This window comes from Schistocerca serialis, chromosome 4, assembly GCF_023864345.2.
Source record: "Schistocerca serialis cubense isolate TAMUIC-IGC-003099 chromosome 4, iqSchSeri2.2, whole genome shotgun sequence".
Taxonomy (NCBI): Eukaryota; Metazoa; Arthropoda; class Insecta; order Orthoptera; family Acrididae; genus Schistocerca; species Schistocerca serialis.
The window spans coordinates 457,267,207-457,292,810 of NC_064641.1; the positions used below are offsets into that span (position 1 = coordinate 457,267,207).

At 37.1% G+C, this 25,604-nt stretch overlaps 2 protein-coding genes across 2 annotated transcripts in view; one reads left to right on the forward strand and one right to left on the reverse strand.

Annotated features, from left to right (window-relative positions):
* LOC126475099 (protein kinase C-binding protein NELL1-like) overlaps positions 1 to 25,604 on the forward strand; it is a 980,737-nt gene that overhangs the window by 542,140 nt on the left and 412,993 nt on the right. The window lies entirely within an intron of this gene.
* Positions 17,402 to 21,469, reverse strand: LOC126475098 (uncharacterized). Its single transcript, XM_050102676.1, has one exon. It carries the CDS (start codon positions 21,300 to 21,302, stop codon positions 17,706 to 17,708), a length of 3,597 nt encoding a protein of 1,198 aa, XP_049958633.1. The 5' UTR covers positions 21,303 to 21,469; the 3' UTR covers positions 17,402 to 17,705.

Below are 25,604 nucleotides of genomic sequence, written 5' to 3' on the forward strand. Positions count from 1 at the left end.
GATCAGATCCTAACTTATTTTGAAGAAAACAATCTCTTCAAACATGCACAACATGGGTTCTGGAAGGGAAAGTTCTGTACCACTGCAGCATTAGACTTATTAAGAAAAGTAATGCAAGCATTTGAGGAGAGAGAGTTTGTGGCACTCACACTGTGTGATCTAAGCAAAGCTTTTGACTGCAGCCCCTACAAGATCTTGCTCAAAAAATTAAAATGCTGTGGTGTGGGAGGTACAGCCCTAGTCACACTTCACTCTTACTTGGAAAACAGAAGGCAAAAAATGGTTCATCGCCAACAAGATGAAAGTAAACAAAGAAAAAACCCAGCGTATGGTATGCAGCCTTGGAAAAAACACATACTCTGACCATATAGATCCTGTGAAACTATTAGGCATCACCATAGATCACAAACTCTCATGGAATGGACACACTGTGTATGTATGCAAGAAGCTCTCTTGTATAATATACCTCCTACGAAGATTAAAAAAAGTGATTATAGACCAGTTTCTGATAACTGTCTACTATGCTTTGTTCCATAGCCACATTCTGTATGGATTAAGCTACGGGGTCATTTGGCAGGCTGCAAGGATGTGCTGCTACTGCAAAAGATGGCAATAAGAATTATTACATTGAGCAGCAGCCTGGAACACTGCAGACCATTATTCAGAACATTGGGAATAATGACTGTTTATAGCCACTATGTATTATTATGCCTCATCCACATAAGGGAAAACCTAGACACCTACAGCAAGAGGCATAACATCCATAAACATAATACCTGCAACAAAGAAGACATAAATCTACCAACCTACTGACTGTCCAAAACGAGACAGTTTTCCAGTGATCACTGTGAAGATGTTCAACAAACTACCAGTTGAATTGCAGACCCTGCCACTGGACAACTTCAAGAAACAAATTGCTGAAGGCCTAAAACAACACCCACTATACTCAGTCCAAGAATTCTTTGACTATGAAGAAAGCGAATGGACAAAGTGAACATGACATAATCTGTATAAAGTTTAAATGTTATCCTGTAATTCATTATATTGTAAATCACTTGATTGTAACTTTGACGCAGTCTGTCCAGCCATGGCTGGTGAATGACAAAGACCTGGTAATAAATGGTATTTGAGGTCAGTAGAAATGTGACAGTGGTGGAGGCAGGCAGAAATGTTGGCAATGCATACAGGAATAATGGTCAGAAAGGGTTTTAAGGAGGATCATTTTACATTAGTGACTCTCCACGTCCACGAAGGCCTTTGAGAATAGATGAACTGTGATCATCCCACCATTGTGTGACCTGCATGCAATGGGGAAAGTTCAAAATTTTGGTATATGGGTACTGCATGTTTTATGCCAAAATCATAAAAATCTGTGAGTGGCCATATGTGCATCTCTGCTTGCTCGTCATCAATTGGCTTGTGAACAAGATTGATCATTCCTATCCTGTATCGTTAATTATGACAAGAAATCATGTCTTCATGCTTTTTCTCTTTAGAAAAGGAAGGAATGGTTGAACCCTAAGCAGCAACCCCCATACACAGACCTGCACACTTCCACAAAAGATAATGTAATGTATCTGGTAGAACAGTGACAGTGCGGTGTACTACAAATTGCTTTCCCTGAGGTGTAACCATCACTGCTGACATTTTTTGTCAACAAATAAAACATCTTGCAGACACAATCCAAGAAAAATGACCAGGAAGACTGCGTGAAGTGAGGCTACTTCATGATAACATCCACCCGCATTCTGATAGACTGACAAAAAACACTATACAGTATTTGGGTTGGGAAGTAATTCCACATCTACCTTATTCACATGATCTTGCACCCACAGATTTTCACCTTTTCTGCCCTCTATCTGTCAACTTCAAGGAACTTCCTTTCCGGATGAAAATGCAGTCTGAACATGGCCTGATGATTTCTTTGTCTCAAAACCACATGATTTATAGTCACAGAATCAAAAAGTTACCCCAGTGTCGGCATTGCTGTAAATAGTGAAGGAGAATATATTATTGATGACTGAAGTCTCTGTTAATGTGTATCTGTTGTCTTTATTAAACTTACGGAATAACACTAGGAAATTATGCACCACACCAATATAATGGCTAGGCAGATTTAATTCTCTGAAGTCAGTTCAAGGCTCATTAATACCTTTGTTTACGGGAACAGGCGGTTGGCCAGGATTCTACAAGAGCTACATTATTTTTTTTCTGTTTTTCAAATATCGCCTTCAGTCCTCCCAAGGAATTCTAATCTTTTGAAAATATCAGAATTTTATGTTACATTGAAGAAATAAGTACCTTCTAGGATTTTAAAGCTGAAATAGGCATTAATGTTGAAAAAGGCTGTTGCAAGTGCTATATAATTAATGACTTAGAGTTTAATTAGTCATAAAACACACAAATACAAGTTTATTTGCTACTAGGAACTCAGGAAAATAATACGTTTTAACTTAAAGGTCCACGGTCTACCGATCATATGTTTGAGCTGATTAGTAAGCAATGGTGCAGGTTTTCTCCCAACTCATAGTTGGTTTCTTTTCTCTTTCTTTCTTTTTTTTGAGCATATTTATTAGTAAATTACTGAGACTCTAAGTGGCACTAAACACTTCATAAATTATACCAAAGTTATTTCCTGCCTAGAAATATCATAGGCATTAGCTATCAAGTTGAGACATATTCAAGCACTTAAAATCTCTAAAAGTGGCCACTTGCAGTTTGTTATTTCTACACTGCGATGAATAAGTCATGAATATTATACCATGAGCAGATAAGCTGTGCATTCAGATCTGATCAGTGGGAATTACTGTATTTGGTGACTTGGCTGTGAAAATATTGATAGAGGGATGAGTGTCTGATGTATGATGAGTTGTCCAAAGTGGAAGCAGTGTTAGGTTTGAGCAGGAAGTATACATGTGAATTTTGAAATGGAAGGACTTTTCTTTAGAAAATTTACATTCACATCTGTGACTACAGTTGTGTTCATACAAAGACTCAAGATATGAAAGGTGCGAATTCAAATTTAGAGAGCTGTCCAGCTTTGATGGACTGAGTATTACACAGACAAGACACTTTCTGCTGAGTTTAATTTCAGGGAACATGTATTCGAGTTTTTTGTCCCTGTTTCTGTACATTAACACGGCATTGGGGAGTAAGTTTGCATGTATATATGCTGCCACACCCCCATACCATCTGTCATGACTCAGAAGGACATAGCCCTAGAGATTTACAGTGCTGGGATGGATGTTCAGCTTCAACCATGCCTCTGACAGGAGTATGACATGAAAGTAGGGATGGGCTATGATCGAGCTCGAGAAATGCATGGCGCAAAGGCAATTTCTCAAAAATGTCTCGGGTACACTCGAGAAGTTGACAGTGCTGCGCTCTCTGAGAAATTGCGCAAACCTTCAGTACACGAAGCACTGAGTCGCAGTGCTCTTACTCGTCGTACGTACGTGCACGGAAAACTTTGAAATTCTATGATTGATATCAACTGTACCACCGTTATTAATGTGTACTGAAGTGTTAGTGTATGTCTCATAAGACAAAAATCATAGAATTGTTGTTTAAAACAAAGCACAGAATTTGCATGAAACAGAAGCTTTATTCTTAAAAAATAAATTACCTTGTACATTCTGCATGTATGCATGCATGCTTAAACGTAAAAGAGAAGTGCTATAGCCTTTTATATACAGAAACTGCGTACATGTGTTTACTTACTGAAGAAAGAAAAGAAACAAAAGTTGTTCAGCAGAAGGCATTTTTACATCCCATTGCTGCATTGCTGTCAATTTTTGTTTAGAAATATGATTTTATTAACCAATTGGCCTTTTAGTCTGCTTCTTTGTTTGTTTATAAGTAGTCCTGTTTTCAAAAATGTTCTTTCACTGGCAGCAGAAGTTGCAGGTATTGCAAGATTTTTTTTGCCATGACAGCTATACCTTAATAACTGTTTTCATTTTTTTCCAGTAGTGTAAAGGATTGTCCATGCATTGTAGGTACAGTTCTTCCAAATATTTTTGTACCTCCAGGTCTATGCTATCACAACCGCTTTTCATTAGATTTTTATTGGAAACTTCTTCATCGAAAGAAGCCCATAAGGAACTACTGACATTTTGTACGAAATGGTACTCGTGGTTATTGTCATTTGCAGCCGAATGAGTAGATCATACGGTCTCTACCACATTTGTGCACTCTGCAATTAGGCTTGCAACGGCATGTTTTGAGTGAATGGGATTCGTAAACGGTAACGTTTTGAATCTTGGGTCGAGAACTGTGGCAACAGCATGTATTTTGTTTGTTTCTGTTAATCCTAGCCGGACTATTAGTGAGTTGTGCAGATGTTGCTGTAGCTCTTGCGCTGTCGTGGTAGCCCACTTCCCATTGCATACGGTTAGGATTAGCTGTCTGGTTATTGGAACAGCTTTTGAAAAAATGGTTCAAATGGTTCTGAGCACTATGGGACTCAACTGCTGAGGTCATTAGTCCCCTAGAACTTAGAAGTAGTTAAACCTAACTAACCTAAGAACATCACAAACATCCATGCCCGAGGCAGGATTCGAGCCTGCGACCGTAGTGGGCTTGCGGTTCCAGACTGCAGCGCCTTTAACCGCACGGCCACTTCGGCCGGCTAACAGCTTTTGAAAGAGAGATATAGTTTTCATTTGAGATTTCACTTGTTACCACTTCAAATGGCTCCAGTACACATAAACATTCGCTCAAAATTCGCCACTCGTTAGCTGTGAGGTTCTCAACACCTGAATACAAAGATGATAAACAGGCTGCAATGCATTCCTCTTGCTCCACTAGACGTTGTAGCATATAAAATGTACTGTTCCATCGGGTTTCAGTTTCCTGAATCAATTTATTAACAGGTTTTTTCATTAGATCGTGGATCTCATGTAGTTTTTCATTAGCATTGAAACTTGTTTTAAAATAGCTAACAATTTTTCTGGCATTTTCCCGCATTATGCAGAGCTCACTTGCTGTTCAAACAACTTTTCACAACTAAATTGATGGTGTGTGCTAAACAAGGCACATGTTGCATATCTATGTTGCCACTGTGAATAAGCTGCCCGGCTGTCGTCATGTTACTGGCGTTGTCAGTCGTGATGCTTACAACTTTGTTTTCAATGTTCCATTTTGAAATCATGTTATCTAATGCCTCACTAATATTTAGCACTGTATGCTTTTCCAGGAAACGGAATCTCTCGAGGGCTAAAGCTTTCAGCCACCAATTAGTGTTAATGAAATGACCAGTGACAGCAATATATGCCTCACTATTGAGTGAGGTCCCAATATCGGTTGTTAAAGAAATACAAGCAGAGTCTTCCACGGCCAAGTTTACAGCCTCTTTCCGTTTATGGTAATCGTCCTCAATCATGAGGCGCAACTTTTTTCGATTTGGTATCGAGTATTGTGGGTCCAACAGTGAAACAAAACGTTGAAAACCAGTGTCCTCTGCGATTGAAAACTGTCTGTTATCATGGCCACTAGTGCTTCATCTAGCTGTTGCCGTTTACTTCCCTCTGTGAAGAGAAACATTAGATTTAGATCAGTGATCCTGCAAGGGAATGCATTATGCTCAACAACTAGTCCAATAAAATTACATATCGTATCGTGAAAAAGCTAGGATAGTATAGGTTTGATTTTGGGGTATGTTGTATGTTATCAGAGTACGATTAAAAAATCAATGGTTTTTCAAGCGTGGCAGACCGCTTCGGACACTATCCGAACTTTTGTACGGAATTCACCTTTTGTACCATATATACCTGGATATTTTGTCTGCCTCTCACTATTGGAAGAATGAGCCTTTGTATCCACGGACGTCACTGTTTTATTGCTCGATAAATTGTGCAGTTTAAGATATCTAATCATGCCCGGTGTATTTTTTGATACATTACGGAGATTTTTACAACAAATGTTGCAGGTAACGTTATCTCCATCCTCCGTAAAGTATTGCCAGCACCATGATGTTCGTTTTTGAGTGTCCATACTAGTTACAAGCACAGCGAGCAGCGAGCGTGTTTGTCTAGCAGTGGCCTTCAATTCATGAAACAACAGTGGCGCGGCGTATGTTGTCACAGCCAACTGGCGCACAGTGGCACACACCGCCGAGCCATTTCTCGTGAGCTTCTCGAGAATTGCTTGAGAACTAGAGGCTCGAGGAATTCTCGGTGCACTCGAGTCGCTGCACCTCGCCATCCCATCACTGCATGAAAGCTGAGGTCCTGAAATATGCATCTGAACTCAGTCAAGTGAGCTGGTAGGATTGCACTTTTGCATATGGGAGTCGTAGCGTACAGCTGTCACAAATCATTTCTGCTAGAGTGCTGGAAGTAGGGAGAGAGGCTACCATGGACTGCAGCATGGGCAGCGCCTTGCAGTATGCGAGGAGGATAGGAAGGAGGGGGTGGCCTGTAGACTTCTGACTGCTGCTAATGCAGAACTAGGAATCCCAGCAATTAAGAAAATACATATGGTATCTACAAATTATCTATATTTTTCTATTCTTCTCAGATACAGTTAAACTGTGCTTGCTTTCTTCTTCTGTATTTGTTATTGGTTTTAGTCATCCTGTCATTGTGTGTTTTTTTCCCCAAAATGTTATATACTAGGCCACCATAAAGTTTTCCTAGAAAATATTTTGAATAATGCTTTCCGGTGTTCAAATTCTTTCCACTAAGATTTACACTGCAGACTTTGCTGCCAGTTTTGCCAAAATACTGTCAGTATTAAACTTTTGTGCAAACAGTTCTCCATACATTTTTAGCTAATTGTGCTTTGCATAACACTCAACAACGAACACACGCTTTTTTAAAAGTAAGCAACATTTTTTATTGATTTAACTGGTCACTGAACATGTCTCCTCTCACTCACTCAGTTGTAATGACACAACTAAGTACTCAGAACAGAACATGCAGGAGATGTGCATGTGCAGACATGTAACAGCAACTGAGTGGTTCATTGAAATCATGGTTTCCAGCATTTTCTGTTGTAGGCAGTTACCCTGTTCATTAAAAAGGGCCAACTCCTTGTCAGTCTTACACATATTTTCTGGGCCACTTTTATTTTGCCCACGCTTTGTTAGACACTTAACATAAAATTTACTGAAATAGATTGGCCAACAGTTATGTACTGGCAACATATGACAACTGCTTGTTTAGCCTATGGGGGGAGGGTGGGAGGAGGGAGTGCATTTATGATTAATCTTTTTAGGATTAATAAATAATCAAACATCCTGCAGATACCTATTCAAACAGCACAGAATTTTCATATTATTTTCTAACAATTTCTGAACCAATTTCTAGCAAACATTCCACTACTTACAAGTAATATAAAATCTAATAATTTTCACAAAAACTAGCTTAAGTGTCCTTGACAATCAGGCAGTAATAACATATGTTCTGTCACAGTTTGAATAATACTTTCCTGTGTACTTTCCACAACAGTTATGTTCTGGATTCGTAAACTGCTTTTCATCCCAATTTAGTCCAAGGAATTCTTCTGTTCCTTTATTCATTTACAAAATTGAAGTGCATATTTAGATTATTAATATTACAATTCAAACAGAATCCTGTGCCCTAAGAACTTGGCTAAGCAGCCTTTGGAGATGCCATTAAGTTGTTCCAGCCCCCTTGTAATCTTCTTATTGAGGATTCACTAATAATGTGTTTCGCTGCTTGCCCCATGGCGCCGCAATTACATTCTGAGCTGTGTACAATACCCCATTTATAAAGAGATACTAAGCATCTTGTATTTTGATGCAACTGAGACTATTCTGACTTTTCTTGGCAGCTGCATGCCTATGGACAGCACGGTTGGGTTAATCTGTTACCATAGGTCTCATCCAGTGAATAATACCCAATTGGGTGTTCAAAAATGCAAAGCATATGTATATGAAGACTGGTGAGATATCATGCAAGCTCAACATGTAGAAGATGACACAGAATTTTGTTTACTTGAGTGTTTCTAGGAACTGATCTGTTGCATATCTTATTCCATTCTTGGTCCACTGCCTGTTGTCTTTGAGATATGGTTGTGATATTAGAACAAATAAGAAGTTGGGTACCTGGTGTTGATTTCAGCACTGTGACAATCCTCACTATGTCAGTTAAGTGGACATCAATCATGTTGACATGAATACTCCTAGCCCCTACAGAAGCACAGTATTTTGAAGCAGGATACACAAACACCTGTCCTGTTGTGTTTGAAGTGCACACATCTACTACCTAGCTTGTATCAGTCAACTTTCTGATAATACTTGAGGTTTAAATTTTGTCTGGTTATTTCAAGATGATTTCTCCATGTAAGACCCCAATTGAATATTATTTCTAGGTACTGTGGATGCAGGTTGTAATGCAGCTGTGTTCAGCAGGAGTCTGCGTATAATGTTTTATGTCAACAAGCCTGTTAGTCAAGTGGACTACACATACCTTTGTTGTAATGTAGTTGAGAAAGACCTTCCACCATTTCTAAAATTTATTTAGTATATCTATGCCGTATTTACTCGAATCTAAGCCGCACCTGAAAAATGAGACTCGAAATCAAAGAAAAAAAAATTTCCCGTATCTAAGCCGCACCTGAAATTTGAGACTCGAAATTCAAGGGGAGATAAAAATTTTAGGCCGCACCTCCAAATCGAAACAAAGTTGGTCCATTATAATACGAGACACAATTTAGGTTGAATGAATGACGATACAGCTACAGTAGTTTGGTTCGAGTCGTAAGCTTAGCAGTTAAGCTTTACCAGGTAGCCATTGCTATGCGTCAGGCACTCCGTCCGTATTTATACGGGTACACTTCCTTTTTCACGTGCTTCGTCTGGTTTGAATTGATTGCTTATTTTTCTTTGATCTGATAAGTGCCGTTATGTGTTTACATCACTCTAAGCTGAAAATGCATTTCTGTACTGTGTCATGCATTGTTTGTCGCATTCTGATAATGAGTGTTCACGGCCTGTCACCGCTCGCGGCATGGCTTGCTCTTGTGCGCGGTTACTTACACTGCTGCTTTCTTTGATAATGATCAACAAGAACCAAATAATAGCCTGCATCTGATGGAACATGTTCTGAACGAGAGTTTAGCGAAGATTTTTCTCCGTTTGAAAATCTTTGCAGACACCTCTTTAGTACATTATGTTCTGCACAGAAATTATAGTCATCTTAGATTTAAAACTCTAGTCAATTGCCGTGCTTCATTTCTGACTGTATCACTATTAGGCATAAGAATAATACGAATATAAACATGACATGATATGTGTATTCTTCCGCATTTGCTGTTGTCTCGCTCTAGTTTCGTAGTTTATTAGGAGGACAGGATTTAAATGAGACAGCAGCAAACGAAAGAATACAAGGCAAAATGTTTATATTTGTATTATTCTTATGGTGAAGAGAATACTGCATGTGATTCACAATTCATAAAAGTTCCTAGTGGCAACCATCTCTTCTCACAGGTAGGAAAAAATTCAGGACGTAGAGTTTCCCATATAGACAAAAATCCCAAACAGTCTTGCCAGTCGGATTTTCGTAGTACATTGAAATGCTGCTAGAAGATGAACAATACGAAATTTCTATTTACTTCGTTGGATAGTGTATGAAAGTGCAGTGGTCAAAACTCATGGCGGAGAAAAAAAGCTCGTTTCTACCTTTTTTTTTAAATTTATTTACTGACAAAGAGGTTTTGGCACCAGTATTTATCGTTGTGCCTGCAAAACATGCCTGTTGTAGCGCTACATATATTCAATGGCAGAAGTTAGTTGTGGCGGCACCTACCAACATTTTTCAGAACTTCCGCTTACTTTGCACTCGATTTTAAGCCACAGGCGGTTTTTTGGATTACTCAAGTAAATACGGTACCCTCCAAAATGGTTGTTTACTCCTTCTTCAAAATATTACTGTCACTTATCCCTTCTTTCACTCTGGATACAAAGATGCATTATGGTTCAGACTCCACATTAAACTGTAGGCACCACAGCAACTAGCTGGGAAAGGTAATTCAAAGGCATAAGGAATGAAAGGGTGGATGAGCATTCAAGATACATCATTCATTACTGTCATTTCATTAGAATGCTTTCAAGATCTAACCAGGTACATGATGTTTGAATTCAAATTCTGTAATACACAAGTTATTTCTCAGCAAAAAGGAGTGAACGTTAGAGTTGAATAATGGCACTGTGCTCTGCAGTTGAACTCACTGCATGTTGAAGGGGAAAAACCTGGAAAATCAAAATCTGGATGGCCAGAGGGGAAGTGAAATCTGCTCCTGTCCAATGCAACAACAATGTGAACCCCACTCTATGGATTTTTTTAAGCACATGAAATAAGGAATATTTCATCATGTTCCCAAGTTCTCATCCCTGCAATAATTACCAAAGATAATATTATAAAGCTAACTCTGTTTTGCCTTGAGCAAACACCGTTTTCTTCTTTGTCATAAAACAATGTTTTGATACGGATTCACCATCATCAGTGGGTTCATATAACATTCTGTTGAATAACATGTAAGACTTTGCATGATTATCTATATAGCTTTGGGACTGTGGTTGTTACATTCATAACATTCCAACAATATAATTTAATAGCACACACTGATGTTTGTGTACCTATCTGTTGCCTGTAGTATATCCCAAAACTGTATACATTACCCAAAAAACTCTATATAATATCATGCCCTTGTTTCCTTTTACTTGATAGAAAATAAAATTGTTTGTCCAATGAAACATAGTAGAAAGCAAACACAGGCAAAAAGTGAGTTTTAATCTCAAGAAACCCCTTTACTGTGCCTCTTGGGCACGTATATGATTCTCTAAATACCTGGGTATGTTATTCCAATAACCTATATTAGTCAACCTCCTCCTTCCACCACTCTCCATCCATCTCCTCTTACCTACCTACCTCTCTCTCTCTCTCTCTCTCTCTCTCTCTCTCTCTCTCTAAGCCTGGATATTGTGTCCAAACAGTTATCATCATTTTACAATAGCAAACAACAGTTTTTTTTTTTATTTCTATTCAGCCAAACACAATCAAGAAAAATGGTTATTGCTCATAGCTCATATTCAGCCTGACCATTTTTCTGTGAACAAAACTTTGTTTAAAGATAACTATTTCTGAATTCCATTCAACAGATTTCCAATGGAGCTGTGTTTTTCCACTTGCTTCGGATGCTCACTGACTTCCATCCACTGGTTCAAAAAGACTTTTTCTCCACTTTATAATCTGTGAACCTTTTAATGGTGAACACCTTATTTGCACATTTATTACGCTCTCGTATCCTGTCCAGTTCATCCTGAGAATCACAACATGTTTAATTTAGCAGATATCTAAGATTTGTTAGAAAATTCACAAAGCAGCAGTTAGCATCACATCAGCATAGCCATATATTATGCTGTATGGACAAGGATGGAAAGATTTGGGGTGGATGAAAATCCATCAAATGTTGAAACTTGTGTGTATAGGTCTGGATATTTTGAACTGATGGACTGAAGCACACTTTGCAATAATCATGTAAGACTTCTACAAGGTCACTCTCTTCCGCTCCTTAATTTCATGTGCTCCCTTCTTGTTGAATTTCAGCTGACATCATGTCCCCAATAAATCTCTTTTACCTTCAGTTTTAATTCACTTATCTCATACCATGCCTTCTTGGAGATTTTCCACATAAAATAATATTTGTTGAATAAACCCAGATATGTCTTGGACTCTCTGGCAGAACTTAGTTAATTTGTTTAACAGCTCTTCCTGATGGTGCAATGAAGCTTCATTGAGATATTTGAAGAAATCATTTTATAGTATTCCTGATATGATTTACAACATTCATCTGAATTTGTATTGGTATGTAGATACAACATACATTTCATCAACACATTCCAGTTAATGCTCATGTTCCTATAAATAATAATTATTCAAATAAATCATATTAGACTGATGTTTTACTCTCACGGCCATAGCATGTACTTCATTGCCAAAATGATAAACAAGTAATTTAAGTGAACAAATATGTTCCTTCTATGTTAAGGGCAGTTTTTGCCCTACTTATAGAAACTTATGTTAATTTTCTTCAGTAACTTATTAGCATTGCAAAATTTTGAATCTTTTTCTTACAAATGTGACAGACAAGTAGTAGGTAATTGAATTTTATTTATCAAGAGCGTAACTCACTTCAAACTAAAAATAGGCCTAGTTGTATGAGAACAATCCCAATTCTTCAAATAACATTCCCTCCGAAACAACACAATATTCAGCTGGAGGAATCTGAATTATTAGCAAAATTACATGATAAAATTTGTGCATGAGTGCTTTCCCTGTCAAACTTCAGCAATTCAATGCATTTTTAAAATAATTTTGTATTTCAGTAAAGAGAAGGATACATCCATTCATTATTCTTTATCTTCGTTATCAGCTACAAAATTTAATTTTTGAGCTTCAAGCCACTCAATTGGCTTGCATTATTTCCCATCATCACAGTATTGCTTGGTACATTTCTTTATACCCTGCACCATCTATTTTTTTGCATTACCTTACCCCACTTGAAATTTAGCTTTACTTATCTGTCACACAGTGTTCCATGTACTAGCAAAAAGTACAACTAATATTTTTGAAATTATATGTATATATATACACCTAAAAAATGAAAGAAAACAAATTCAGTAAAATTTAAGTACTTTGTACTACAAGGTGTCCCAGGAGGAATTATCAATATTCAGGGATATGACAGGACTGACAATCTGAAGCAGAATTCTAAACATGGGCTCTAAAACACATACCTTAAAAGCTTTGAACACTTCATCTTTGATAATGTGAAACAAATTTCTTCTATTGTAATTTCTTTGCCTCCAATATTCTGAGAATTGGTTGTATGGACCAAAACAAGAAAAAAATATATAGTAAGCATAGGCTAAGTGCATACTTTATGAGCTATGAGCACTTACTCCTCTTCGCTCCTGTGAAACACAGCTCTCCTACTGACCAAGTGCTCATAGCTTATGAGTAACACATTTTAGAGTCCATGTTTACTAGATTTTTTTGCTTCAAATGATCATTCCTGTCATATTCCTGAATACCGACCATTCCTTCTGGGACCACTGTCTATATCCATACATTGTCTATATTTTTTAATCATCAGTCAAAATGAAAATAGAAAATTGATGAGACTTTCATGAGCACTTACTGACATATAGGCTGTCAGCTTTCACCTTGGGATCTTCGGACAATATTTGTTTGATGATGTTTTACCTCTGAGAGTGGCTTGGCATTCTCAAAGATTCATCATCCAGGTGAACAGTTAAACAAAATAAATAAAAATAAAAATCACTGAATGAACATTGGCTGAAGACTGCAAAACAAAAGCCAACAGGCAATACCCTCAAAATAAAAATAACTGCAGATGTTTTATTTTGATTGACAGCTAGTGTTTGCAGAAAGACTCAGAATGCTAAACAGCTGCTAGATGGCAGTGTGAAACAAACTTCCTTCAATCCCAGAACACACATCACATATAATCAATGCAGAAACCCTGACAGCAAAACTGTATCCCTTCAGGATTAATAGAGCCAATACAGAGAGTAGGGACCATCAGTTCAAAAATGGCAGATCCCATAACAAGACAAAAGGTAACATCTGAAATAAGAGGCATAAAAATTTAAATAGCAATTGCTAGAAAGGAACCATTATTACTAGATGTATGTATGTATGTATGCACGTATGTGTGTGTGTGTAAGGACAAGAGAGATTTGTTGGTAGCCAAAGAGCTAATTTATCACGTTTACCTGACTATAAGTTTAAGCTTTCTTTCTTTTCCTTTTTTTCTTTTTCAAAAATTTGTCATTCGAAAAATACAGGATTGACTGCTCACCGATAATGTGTTGGTAGCTGACAGCATGTGCAGATTTAATTTGATGATTTCAGAAGAGTGGAGGGTGGAAACAGCAGACCAACCTGACTAATCCTAAGACGACTCTGAGGAGGCAGCAAATTTCATGATGTTGAGAACCATGGGAATCCACAGTTTGCTCTTTAGGAACATTTAACACCACTCTAGTTCGGGTGAATCAGAACATACTTGGAAGTAAACTGATTTTATAAATACTCAACGATATTAAACATTTCTACAGTAGACAAATTAACTCTAATATAAATATGTCCGCAAATAACACTAATTGCGACACAACAAATGCAACATGAGGTTCAAAAAAAGTATGAAATTTGGTGTTGCTTCACAGAACTGTTAATTCTCAAGAGCGGCAACAAATGATGAAGTGCATTGTGAGCCCAAAGTTGTCAGATTTCTGCTGACTCAGCACTAGGGAACTAAGAGGACAATGCCATGCTTAGACTGTCCATTCTCTAAGAACAATAAGTTGTAGCAGTCAATAATGGATGCAAATCAAAGGCACAGCTCTGTTCAGAAATGTAGATGTGACAGTCAGGCCACACACAATATGTCCGCACAGACACGTATAGCATGTGGACTGGAAATTGTGACAAATATGGTGCACAAAACTTGTCAGAGTTCGTTCAATCTAGTGTTCCCATCATTGAATGCTCACTGAATTCTAAAATAGTTTAAATGCATCAGTGGTCTACTGAGTTCACTGCTGAATACATTGTTGTTACAATCATGTTGTAGAAAGTTAAGAGATCAGGATAAGAAGGCAGCTACTTTTAGAACTGTAAGTCCACATTTGTAACAGGCTGCTTGTAGATTTCAATCAGGCAACTGAAAATCACGAGATAGAATTGCTGTAAAAGGTACCTCACTGGCCACTCCCATAATTTATTAGGAAATATAGATTTCAAAACACATCTGCAAATGTAATAAAATTATTCATCACCTACCACAATTGATATCCCAGTATTACATAATGGAGGTATTTCATCACATGATATTCTTCTTGAAAACAGTGTACATAGTTTTTCATGTGTTATGTATCATTTCAATCAATGCTTGCTTGGGCATTGCAGTTGAAAATGGTACCAAATCTTTGTACCATCTTCCTGCCTGCTGCCAGGAATCATAATGACACTGTGGCTGATGTGAAATCCGTCTCTTTGTTCGTTTAGCTGTGCTGCATAAGGAGTTACAAGAGTCAACTGATATTGGTACATCTATGTCCATCTGAAAATAATTACACCAGTCATTGGGTTTGCACTGTAACTCAAGAACAAAATTAATGTAGGAAACTTGCAGTCTCTTCAGGAGTCACTGTTTTCATCACTTAGATTGTTCTTTCCACAAGACACTTTGTAACCTTTTTAAAAGATTACTTGGAAACACAGACCACAGAAACATTTCCTGTATTATGAGTTAAAGCGCTGAACTGACATGCACTTTGTGAGGTGGTAACCTCTTGCTACTGAAATTCCTTTCTTAGACTGACAGATGGCACATCAGCAGTAGACAAACTGTGTTGTGTGCACACACAAGATTTGAAGCAATTTATTGGTTCTTACAGACAATACAACATTAATTTTAAGTTAATAATAATTCACGAAGCAAAGGCCACAAACAAGTGTGCAAATGGCTCTGAGCACTATGGGACTTAACATCTATGGTCATCAGTCCACTAGAACTTAGAACTACTTAAACCGAACTAACCTAAGGGCATCACACAACACCCAGTCATCACGAGACAGAGAAAATCCCTGACCCCGCCGGGAATCGAACCCGGGCGCGGGAAGCGAGAACGCTAAACAAGTGTGCAGTACAAAGAAAATTTGGTGTCACAGAAGCAAATATTTGCAGGAGACATCAGATAAAGGATAAATCAAATGACACCAGTGGACAGAAACAGTGACTATTTCAATAACGCAAGCAACATAAAGTTCAGCACATATGAGAGTACACACACACACACACACACACACACACACACACACACACTGTAGGATTCCCAATTACTTGAGAAAGTACATAAATGGAGGCACTGGAAATAAATCTACATTTTCCATCTGCATTTATCCATTCATTCAAAGCAAGGCTGATCTGTGTGGATGATGAAGAAAACGGAGTATACAATGTAGTAGTAATGTTGGGACTAGACTCTTTCAGAGCACACTTCACACAGGGGAGGTAACAGCTGGATGTCAAAGAACATCTTTTAATAATTCCTGATGGCATAACATCAAATAATGGATGGTTTCGTGATTAGACCCTTCAAGGCTTACCTCTGACTGTTTTGCAGCGAGTGGCTTCAAGGACATGAAGAAAGATGGGGGAGGGGGGTTCAGTTTATACAACCCATTCATGCTGGAGCAGGGAATTCTTAATGCCTGTAGCCAAACCTCAAATGAATCTTTAATGAAAGGACAGTGCATATTCAATCTCATGGATGGCTCAGGTGATGACATCATAATGGAAGTGTGCCAGGAAAGAAGAAATAGGTGTACGCTTACAAAAGAAAACCTGGGAAAAAAAAATAGTTATATCATTGGCAACTTTTAGGCAGATCTTAAGATACTTTGTATCAGCAAAATAGTTTGTAGTTTTTGTTACTCATAAAACATCAAAAATAAAAATTTCTGAAGGGGCTACTTAAAAAAAAAAGGGGGGGGGGGGGGGGAGGCATCATATCCACACTCGTCTTATAGCCTTGTAGGCTGTAACCCAAGACAAAAATACAGAAAGTAAGAAAGAACTGAAAACATTTTGTTCACACAAAACTATTATCCAGTACATTTACAACCTGTATTTGATCAATATTTCCTTCTTATGTAAATTGTATGCTGTCAGGAATTTTCATTCAATGTAAGTACATATTTGTATTTCTGATATTATCTGCTTTTCCATTACTTCCACCAACTCTTATGTTTTCATATACATATTAAATTAGTGATCTTCTGTAGTCTTATTCCATATTATTTTTCCAAGCTTTGTTCTACTTATATCTTGTTTCTACATCTGTCAGTCACATTCGTTGTCTTACATTATTTTCCTGCGTGTGAACTAACCTAATATGACAGCTGCAAAGCACCCACTGAAGTATACATATAACAAAATTTAACAGTCCATTTCTTGTTCCTTAACAAAGAGAGAAGTATATGGGTGTGGGGAACCATGCAGTTGCATCTCACAAACTAGTCTGCTTGTAATTTTCCATGTTTATGTTCACACAAATGAAAATTAAATAACCTGTTCTATTTCCAAACCAATGACAATCATTCACTAAGACTATCAATAAAAATTTAATTAAATATTTCTTTATTTAATGGGGCTCTAAACATTCAGCTTACACTTTTGAGTCATTAAATACAAAAAACAAGGTACACTGATCATATATCATCATCACAGGAGAAAATGACAAAGATCTGAACTTGAAGAACCTATTGTTTAATGGCAAACATTGCACTATGGCAATGAAAAGCTTACATTACCACACTGCTGTAATTAGGACAAAAAAACAATGTAAGAACAAAGTTCCACAGTGATTTATTTCAAGCACATAATTATGTAATGTGTTTTGATTTAAATTTCCAATGAAAACTGAAATAAAAGTTTTCAACTACACAGAAAATCAGTGATGTGAGTGAGGTGTTGCTTATGGCTATGTACACAGTCAAACAACAACAACTGTCCAACATAAAACAAATGTAAGGCAACATATACAAACTATTGTCCGATATCATATACCATCTTGAACTAGCAGTCCAACAGCTGGTGTAACTGCAACTTTCAATTTCCTTAGATTTTTACGATTATTATTACTGCTGTCAACCTGGTACTGCAAATGCTGTGGCTGGTGTCAGCTGAATACTGGTGATACTAACATATCCAGTGTCAGCCAACATCAATGCAATGTCGTGGTCATTGACATCAAACAATTGGAGTTCCAATTTTTTCAAGACATCATCTTTTGAAATAATTTTTGCCCTCAGTGGTTGAGTACAATCTGTAAGACACCTAAAAACTGAAATAACTGTTTCAAGACTATCATCATCTACACTCGCGTTCATTTCTGTAAATGCCAATGAAGATTCTATTGCCTGAAATGGTAAGTGAAGATACTGAGGATCAATATCACGCACATATATTTCACTCACCCATTCTGTATTCCCGTAGTCCACAAAAAAGACTTGTACCAAGTTGTTGTCATTATCTGTATCAATTACTCTTGCCCGATACCAAATCCCATCTTGATGATAATGGGCAAGAACCAGCTGCCCAACAGCTGGTGTAACTTTCAGCTTCCGTAGATTTTTAAGATTGTCTTTGTCATTTATGTATCTGTTCAATGTCAGAAGTGTCTCCTCACCTGAATTGTCATCAACATTGAGAATAATATAAAACAAATTTATCCTAATAACACAAGTAACTTGAAGGTAGATAGTTTCCCCCACTTCAGGTAGCACTACCTGTGAAAATGCTTCTTGAAATACTTCTTCTTTATCTGATATCCAGCCACCTGGGTGACTCAGCACATGTTCTTTCCGGCAGTTGCTACCTTTGTAGCACCTGCCATGCCGTGCATAAAATTTACAAAAGCGCTGCTCGTCATTTGCTGAATAACCTGCCACAGCTTCACATGCATCTTCATCATCATATACAAGTACTTTACTTCTTTCGAAGTCTTCTTGCATTGGGTTCCACATATCTAAAGTGTCTTTATTAAGAAGACATTTTGCCTCCCCAAGAGCTATTAATTTCTTATTAACTGACACACCCGGTGATGATGGATCAACTAACAACACTCCAAGGGACCCATAGGAAGTAAACTCTTTTACCTGCATATTGAAAACATGGTCTAAATTTAAAACATTTCTAAACTCAGACAGTGAACATGGTGACCATTCATAACTCACATATGTGTACATAGCACATTCAATAGGGGCAACACCATACAAGTGACATTTCTGTGACAAAACAGGAATTTTTGCAAACTGTCTGGCCAGAGGCTGCACAAAATCAAGTTCAACGACCATTTTATCACCAATGTCAACAAAAGACACACACACAGTTGTTTCAGTTGCAGGCATCCAGTCAATGATTTCCGCCCTGTACCACTGTTTATCTTGGGGATACAGAGCAACACAATATGATTTAATAATATTTTGTGCACTCTCTTTTGTAGTGAATTTAATTTTGTTTTCTGAATAAAAAATTGCCATTTTTTCATGTAAATCTGTAAATTCATCATTCTCATTCAAGAAAATCTGCATGTAAAAGAGACTTGGTGAATCAACAAATGTAGGAATACCAAGAACTGTTTTGTTAAGAAGATAACTATAATTCCTTTTCTCCAAAATAAAGTCTTTACTACAATAAATGGTTGCCGTTACACTTGTTCTGTCTTCACCACTTTCAGCAGACAGCAGTTCTGCAGCTCCGAAACTGGATGCCTGCGCAATATTCTCACCAGTATGAGAATCAATATTGTCTTCTACATCTATAATCACATCTGAAGATGATGTTTCACAGAGTGATATTATTTCTGCGATATCCGAATCACTTAATTTCTGAGAATTTAAATTTTTATCAATTTCATAATATGGTGGTATTTCAATGCTCGGTATACAGTGGAAACGGGGGCTATTTAGTTCTTGATTCATGCCACCTATAACGTTTTCACATAGCTCCTGAGAATTTTCAACATCAACTCTACTATCTGCCCTAAGCTCGCATGTGTGAAAAACAATTTTTTCACAGATTTCAACTGCATCATGTGTTACTTTTTCAGAATTTAAATTTGTATCAGTTTCATGCAACAGGAGTGTTTGACTGCTTGGTTCACAGTGGGACCTAGGAGAGTTTGGGTCTTCATATGTACCATCTATACAGTTTTCATATATCTGCTGGGCATTTCCAACACCAGCCATACAACCTGTGCTAAGCTCAGATGCTTGAGAAGTAATTTTTTCACTGATTCCATCTGGGTCATTGGCTACTTCCTCGGGAACATTAAGCACCACATTTTTAGCATGACAGTCGTGAGATACGGATGTAACAGCAGTCGAATTCTGCAACACAGAGACCTCACTCTCCTGTGAACATTCTTCAACAACAGGTTTGCGTGTGATAGCTGGAATTATTGTACTATTAATAAGCTGTGAGACATTGTAGATTTTATCTGTTTCCATATCTATGCTGTCTGCATCAATAATGTAACGGGGCAATGCAGAGTCACCTACTGTCTTGATAAATTTAACTGAAAGTGTTGTCTGCAGCAGCAATTCTTCGAATTTACGATCCATCTGACACTGTCGCAGATTTTCTTTACACCACATACTTGAATCACCCGCAATGCCTTCCAGCTGACAATTTACAGCTTGAGCTTGTATACACATTAACTCTTCAGTAATTTTCCAAACACTCTGCAGTTTAAAAGATTTCATTCTTCCACTATCCACATCAAGAAGCATAACACAAGTAGTATCCAAAAGTTCTGTGCCTCTCACAGTTAACACTTTGCCTCTGAGGAATCTCTCACCATCTGCTACAAGTACATAATCGCCTACATCTGGCAAAACGGACAAAGCCTCCAATCTGTTGGTGTAATACATACTACTGACACTTTTCTGGATAAATTTAATGTCCGAACATGGGTAATAACACAACCAGAAATTCCATGGGTTGTCCCCGTGTGAATATACCATTTCCAGTACCTCATTTGGCTTTATATCATACTGGCTTATACGCTTCTTTGCAGATGTGAATCCACTGCTTTCACTTCTCAAGTCCTCACTTATTTTACACACAGGAAGAGTTTCTACACTGGAAACATGAGCAACACTCTCAGTAATTTTTTCCGTGTCGCTAACATTAACTGCATACGGCGAAGAGTTTTCCACCCTTCCTACACTTTCGGCTGTTGTGCACACTTCTACGGATGAATCACATACCTCTTGACCCAGAGCACTAACTTTTGTAACCGACACATCTTCTGAGTTAGATAGCTCCGTACTGCGATCTTCTTCCGTAGGATTACTTAACTTTTCCGGTACTCCAACTTTAACTTGTGACAAATCTTCTGAATCCGATACTGTTGTACAGCGTTCTTCCACAGGTAATCCTTCAGTTTTAGTTGAACAATGTAAATTACACACTTCACTATCTAAAAACTTTTCACATGACAACAAGCTGAATTCACACTGCACTTGCAAAAATATGTTTAATATTTTGTCCACATGACTTGACACTTTTGGATACGTTTGAAAGAACGACACTGAATCTTTTTCACGCAACACTGTATCTACAACAAAATTTAGTTTCTCCAGATATTGAGATATTAGAACACTAATATCAGTCCACGTTTCGTGAAGTTCCGTTTTCTTATTAATTAAACGTTTCTTTTGCTGCATTACTTGACTCATGACTGAAACCGATACCTACACTGCTTCACATTCGCGCACATCAACACACAAACATAGCCAACGCATTTGTAAGCAGGAGCGCACTCCCAAGATAGCCATAGATGTCGCTTGCGCACCGATCAATAGCGAAGCTGCCACTGCAGCAGCGTCACGCAGCCGGGCTTCCACAGGCGCAAACTACTTACACGAGCATTCCCCCACCACCAATCGCGTAAGGCAAGACCACACGCTAAGCTGTGTCTGCGCAGACATCTGCGCAATTCTTGTGATGTCAACGTAGCTGCAAATGTGGTATGTTCACACAAGTTCCAAGTTATTGCTCGCCCACAATCTATCTAGTAGTAAAGACTATGCTGTCGTAACCTCAAAGATCATTTCACTTATTTTGAATCGGAGGTACATATATTATGGTCTGTGTTTGCAACTTGTGTTGTAAGAAAAAAAATTAAGAAAAGTAAACAAAATACAATAAACAAGAAGGCCAATCAAAATGGTCTAGACAATGACTGCTTAAGCGAAGCCAACTTTAGCAAACAAATTTATTTCACCGATTAATTGATTGATTGATTGTTTTATTGTTCCATTTCATCATTTTTGTACGTAGGCACAAATTGATATAGTCAGTTATTATGATATAAGACAATATGAATTAATATGACGATTATAAATTGTATGTCTACTACAACATAAATTACTTTAAATACATAAAAATAATAAGCAAATAGATACATATGGATAACTATACTTATACTCTTCTTACAAATAGTTATTCTAGTTAAAACTATAAGGATTTTTACCTTTCTTACGGCATTGTGTTGTTTTTTGTACAAAAGAAACAAATTTTCACTGTATCTTGATACTCTTATTACAAATTAACAACAATTACTCTTATAATTAAAAGAAGCAAAGCATTTGCAAATTCTGCTTTGTATATAAAAGATGCAATTATAAAGAATAAAAGATATCTATAATTCGAATGACGTACACTAATTTTAATTGTGTTAGTGACTCAAGTATTCTGGAGGAAATCAACCACACTAGAAAAGCAGCTAGCTTCACTTTAATGTGTTGTGGTAACTTGTTGTAAAGTTTTTTCCCTGCTACAAGAGGCCTGTCTTACTAAAATTTCGTTTTAGCATATTCACTGTGCAGCTCCATTTTCTGTTGTGTAATGTACTTATGAACTGCTTCGTTTTCACACCCTAGTTTGTCTTCAGTGTCCATCATTTTCTTTGTGAAACGTATATAATCACCAGAACACATAAACAAAATAGTGGTAGAATTGGCAAGTGCTTCAATAGTGGCTTCAATGAGCTTCCAGTAGTTACATGTCTTATGATCCTTACAATTCTTTTCTGGACAATAATGCAACTTCTGCTTCTAGGTGAGTTGCCCCAAAAGAATTATACTTCATCTCAACAGTGATTCCATCTGAAAGTAATTTATATTTTTCATTATTTGTTGTGTCATGCAATCACGTCAGAATTTTCGTGCAATAGCAGGTGGTATTTAATTTCTTATTGATAAAGGTTACATAATTATTGCACTTTAGGTTTCTTGGATCCATATTCCAAGAAATTAAATGGTGTTTATAGTTTCTAATTGTTTATCCAATAGCATTACAGTAGTAAATGTTGTATCCTTACTGCAGTATGTAAACGCATAATTACTGTATTTTCTGCATGAATGATGAGACTCATTCTGGAGAACCTTTCGTAGGATGGAGTTGCTGACTTATAAGCAGCAAGAACAGGATTGGACCAAGAATAGAACCTTGTGGCACACTATATTTAACGTTACGTTTATAAAATTTAAAGGTTTTTTAATTGGTTTAGCAAACAATTATACAACTTTAAAGTAATTTATGGGCACAGAGTAAAAATTTCGTTTAATATCTCTGTGCACCAGTGGCATGTGATGTGGTCTTGTTGTATTAATTTTGCGAGAAAAGCTTCTGTACTGTGTACATTTCTTAATATTTAATACACAATGATAATGAACTTGACCATATACATTACAACAAATGTCTACTACAATGGGGTCACACGTAAGTGTTACAAAAATGGCAATTACATGCATTCTTTCTGTTAGACGAACGTTCCTAATCATAACTGATACCATATTTTGCCTTTAATAGCAGCGATCTAATTTACTGTATTCGCTAATTTGTTTAGTGTACAGGATCAAACTCAAGGAAATGTACACGAATCTTATAGCTACAAATATACAATTATATTTCACATGCACAAACACTTTATCTGCATTGTCTTTCGACAGTGTTCATATCATACTTTACATTTAAATACTGTAACCCCCAGATGGTCAGAAGCAGAGCATTTACTAGTAAAACAAATAGTGTGTAAAATTTAGGTTAGGCTCTATCTTTCTATGTTTTCCTACACAGTTTACTGCAGAAAACCTTCGAAAAATGATAAAGGTTTCAGAGACAAACGTTCTACAAAAAGGTTATGTCAGTTTTGATTGTATGCACAATTCATTTCACATTCAAAACAAAGACCGCCTTGCACTGACCAAGAGCACACCAGCCCACACAGCAGGTATGTTACTATCCAAGGAACACAAGCAGTCGAATACGCTACAAAGTTTTTGGTTGCTTGTAGGTTTATTAAAATTATAGCCAATTTACTAACTTGTCTTTCTCATGAGTCAGGTTACTCTGCTTGCATGTGGGGCCAAATTTGGTTAAGTTAGATAGTGGATCCCTTGCATTTTTCGTAGTTTATTTATGACGTGTGTACATAATATGCATCAAAACACTTGGAAACTTGCCTGTTATCTAACATACATTTTGTGAATTTATCTTACAATTTTAATGACGTAAAATGCGTTAAATAAGAGAAAATGTGGCTAAATAAGAGACAAAAATAAACATTAGGCTATGCTAAAGGTCAGTCTATAGCCACAACAGAGACTGGAAGTGGGGGGGGGGGGGGGGGGCAGTGTCCAGTTCACACTTTATCAGCGTGACTAAACATCTGCATTTCGAGCTCAAAGATACAGTATAACATTAATTTGCACTTTGCACATTTTACTTTATTTGTGCAATTATCTGAATTTATAACATAAAATATGTAACTGCCTTTTCTGGATCCAAACTTTGGAAAAGGGTTATCCATTTATAAGTACATACCGAAATTGCTTCACTTAGTAATTTATATCTCATACTTTGTATTCAGAGGGGTCCTATTATAATTTCAATTTGTAATTTAAAAGGAATAACTGTGTGTTAACAGGAACCTTTCTGCCTGCATTCCATACTTTCTAATGTGAAAGCATAGCATACTTCATTTAAAGCTTCCAAAATGTAACAAAAACAACTATTGGAGCAATGGCGATTGCAAGTTTCAAACTGTGAATAATAATTTTAAAAAAATATGATCACCAGACCTTCCATCTAGCAAGTAAGTTTTCAGTCACAGAAGAAACTTACGATCTTGTTCTCCTGACGTTTAGTAAATGTTATAAAGGATGATGAAGCCTTTTTTAGACTTCTCAACCGTAACAAAATTATCCGAACATCACATGGCTTAATGGATTTGCCATGGAGAACTTGGATGAAACAAGCTTCATTACACAAGTAAACGAATATATCACTGTACCACAGTACACAAAACACAGAACAGTTACAGAACATATCTAAAAATATTTCAACCAATACTTTATCTTTTTTCGAGATATGTGCATGCATTTATACTCTGAGCATATGGCAACCACAATTCTGAACAGAAACTCAGCAGCTGTGTCGCTTACAAAACCATATGCAAACTCTTCACATTTCAAAACAGCTGAAGAATTACTCTCTCAAACATAACACTTAACAGAACGGTGTGACACTGCAGGGAATACTGAATGACATGCAACAGCCTTTTTATGAATTCTCTATCTCTTGAGTGTTAATGTAACCTGACTAGATGATGACATGTCGGTCTGAGTGAACTAGTCATCAAGGTTCCAATAGTATTATTTCTGATTTATTTGTCATATCTGCTATTCCTATAAAGAATCATACCATACTAAGTTAAGGTCAATTCACACTAGCCATCATTATATAGTGGCACCACCATGTCATGGCACCATCACGTCAGGGTGTATTCATATTGGCCATCACATCAAGTCAGTTTAGGTCATGTGATCTCGACTCACATGGCTGTCATCAACCATTTTCTTATATGAAATGCAATCTTCGCAAAGTGATTTCAGTTGTTTTTATGTGAGAAGTACCCTCACACAACTGGTAGCTTATATATGTGTAGGCTGGGGTTCACATTTGTACCAAAATGG

Excerpts from the sequence above, each read along its gene's own strand:
- LOC126475098 (XM_050102676.1), bottom strand. The coding sequence starts at position 21,302 with ATGAGTCAAGTAATGCAGCAAAAGAAACGTTTAATTAATAAGAAAACG.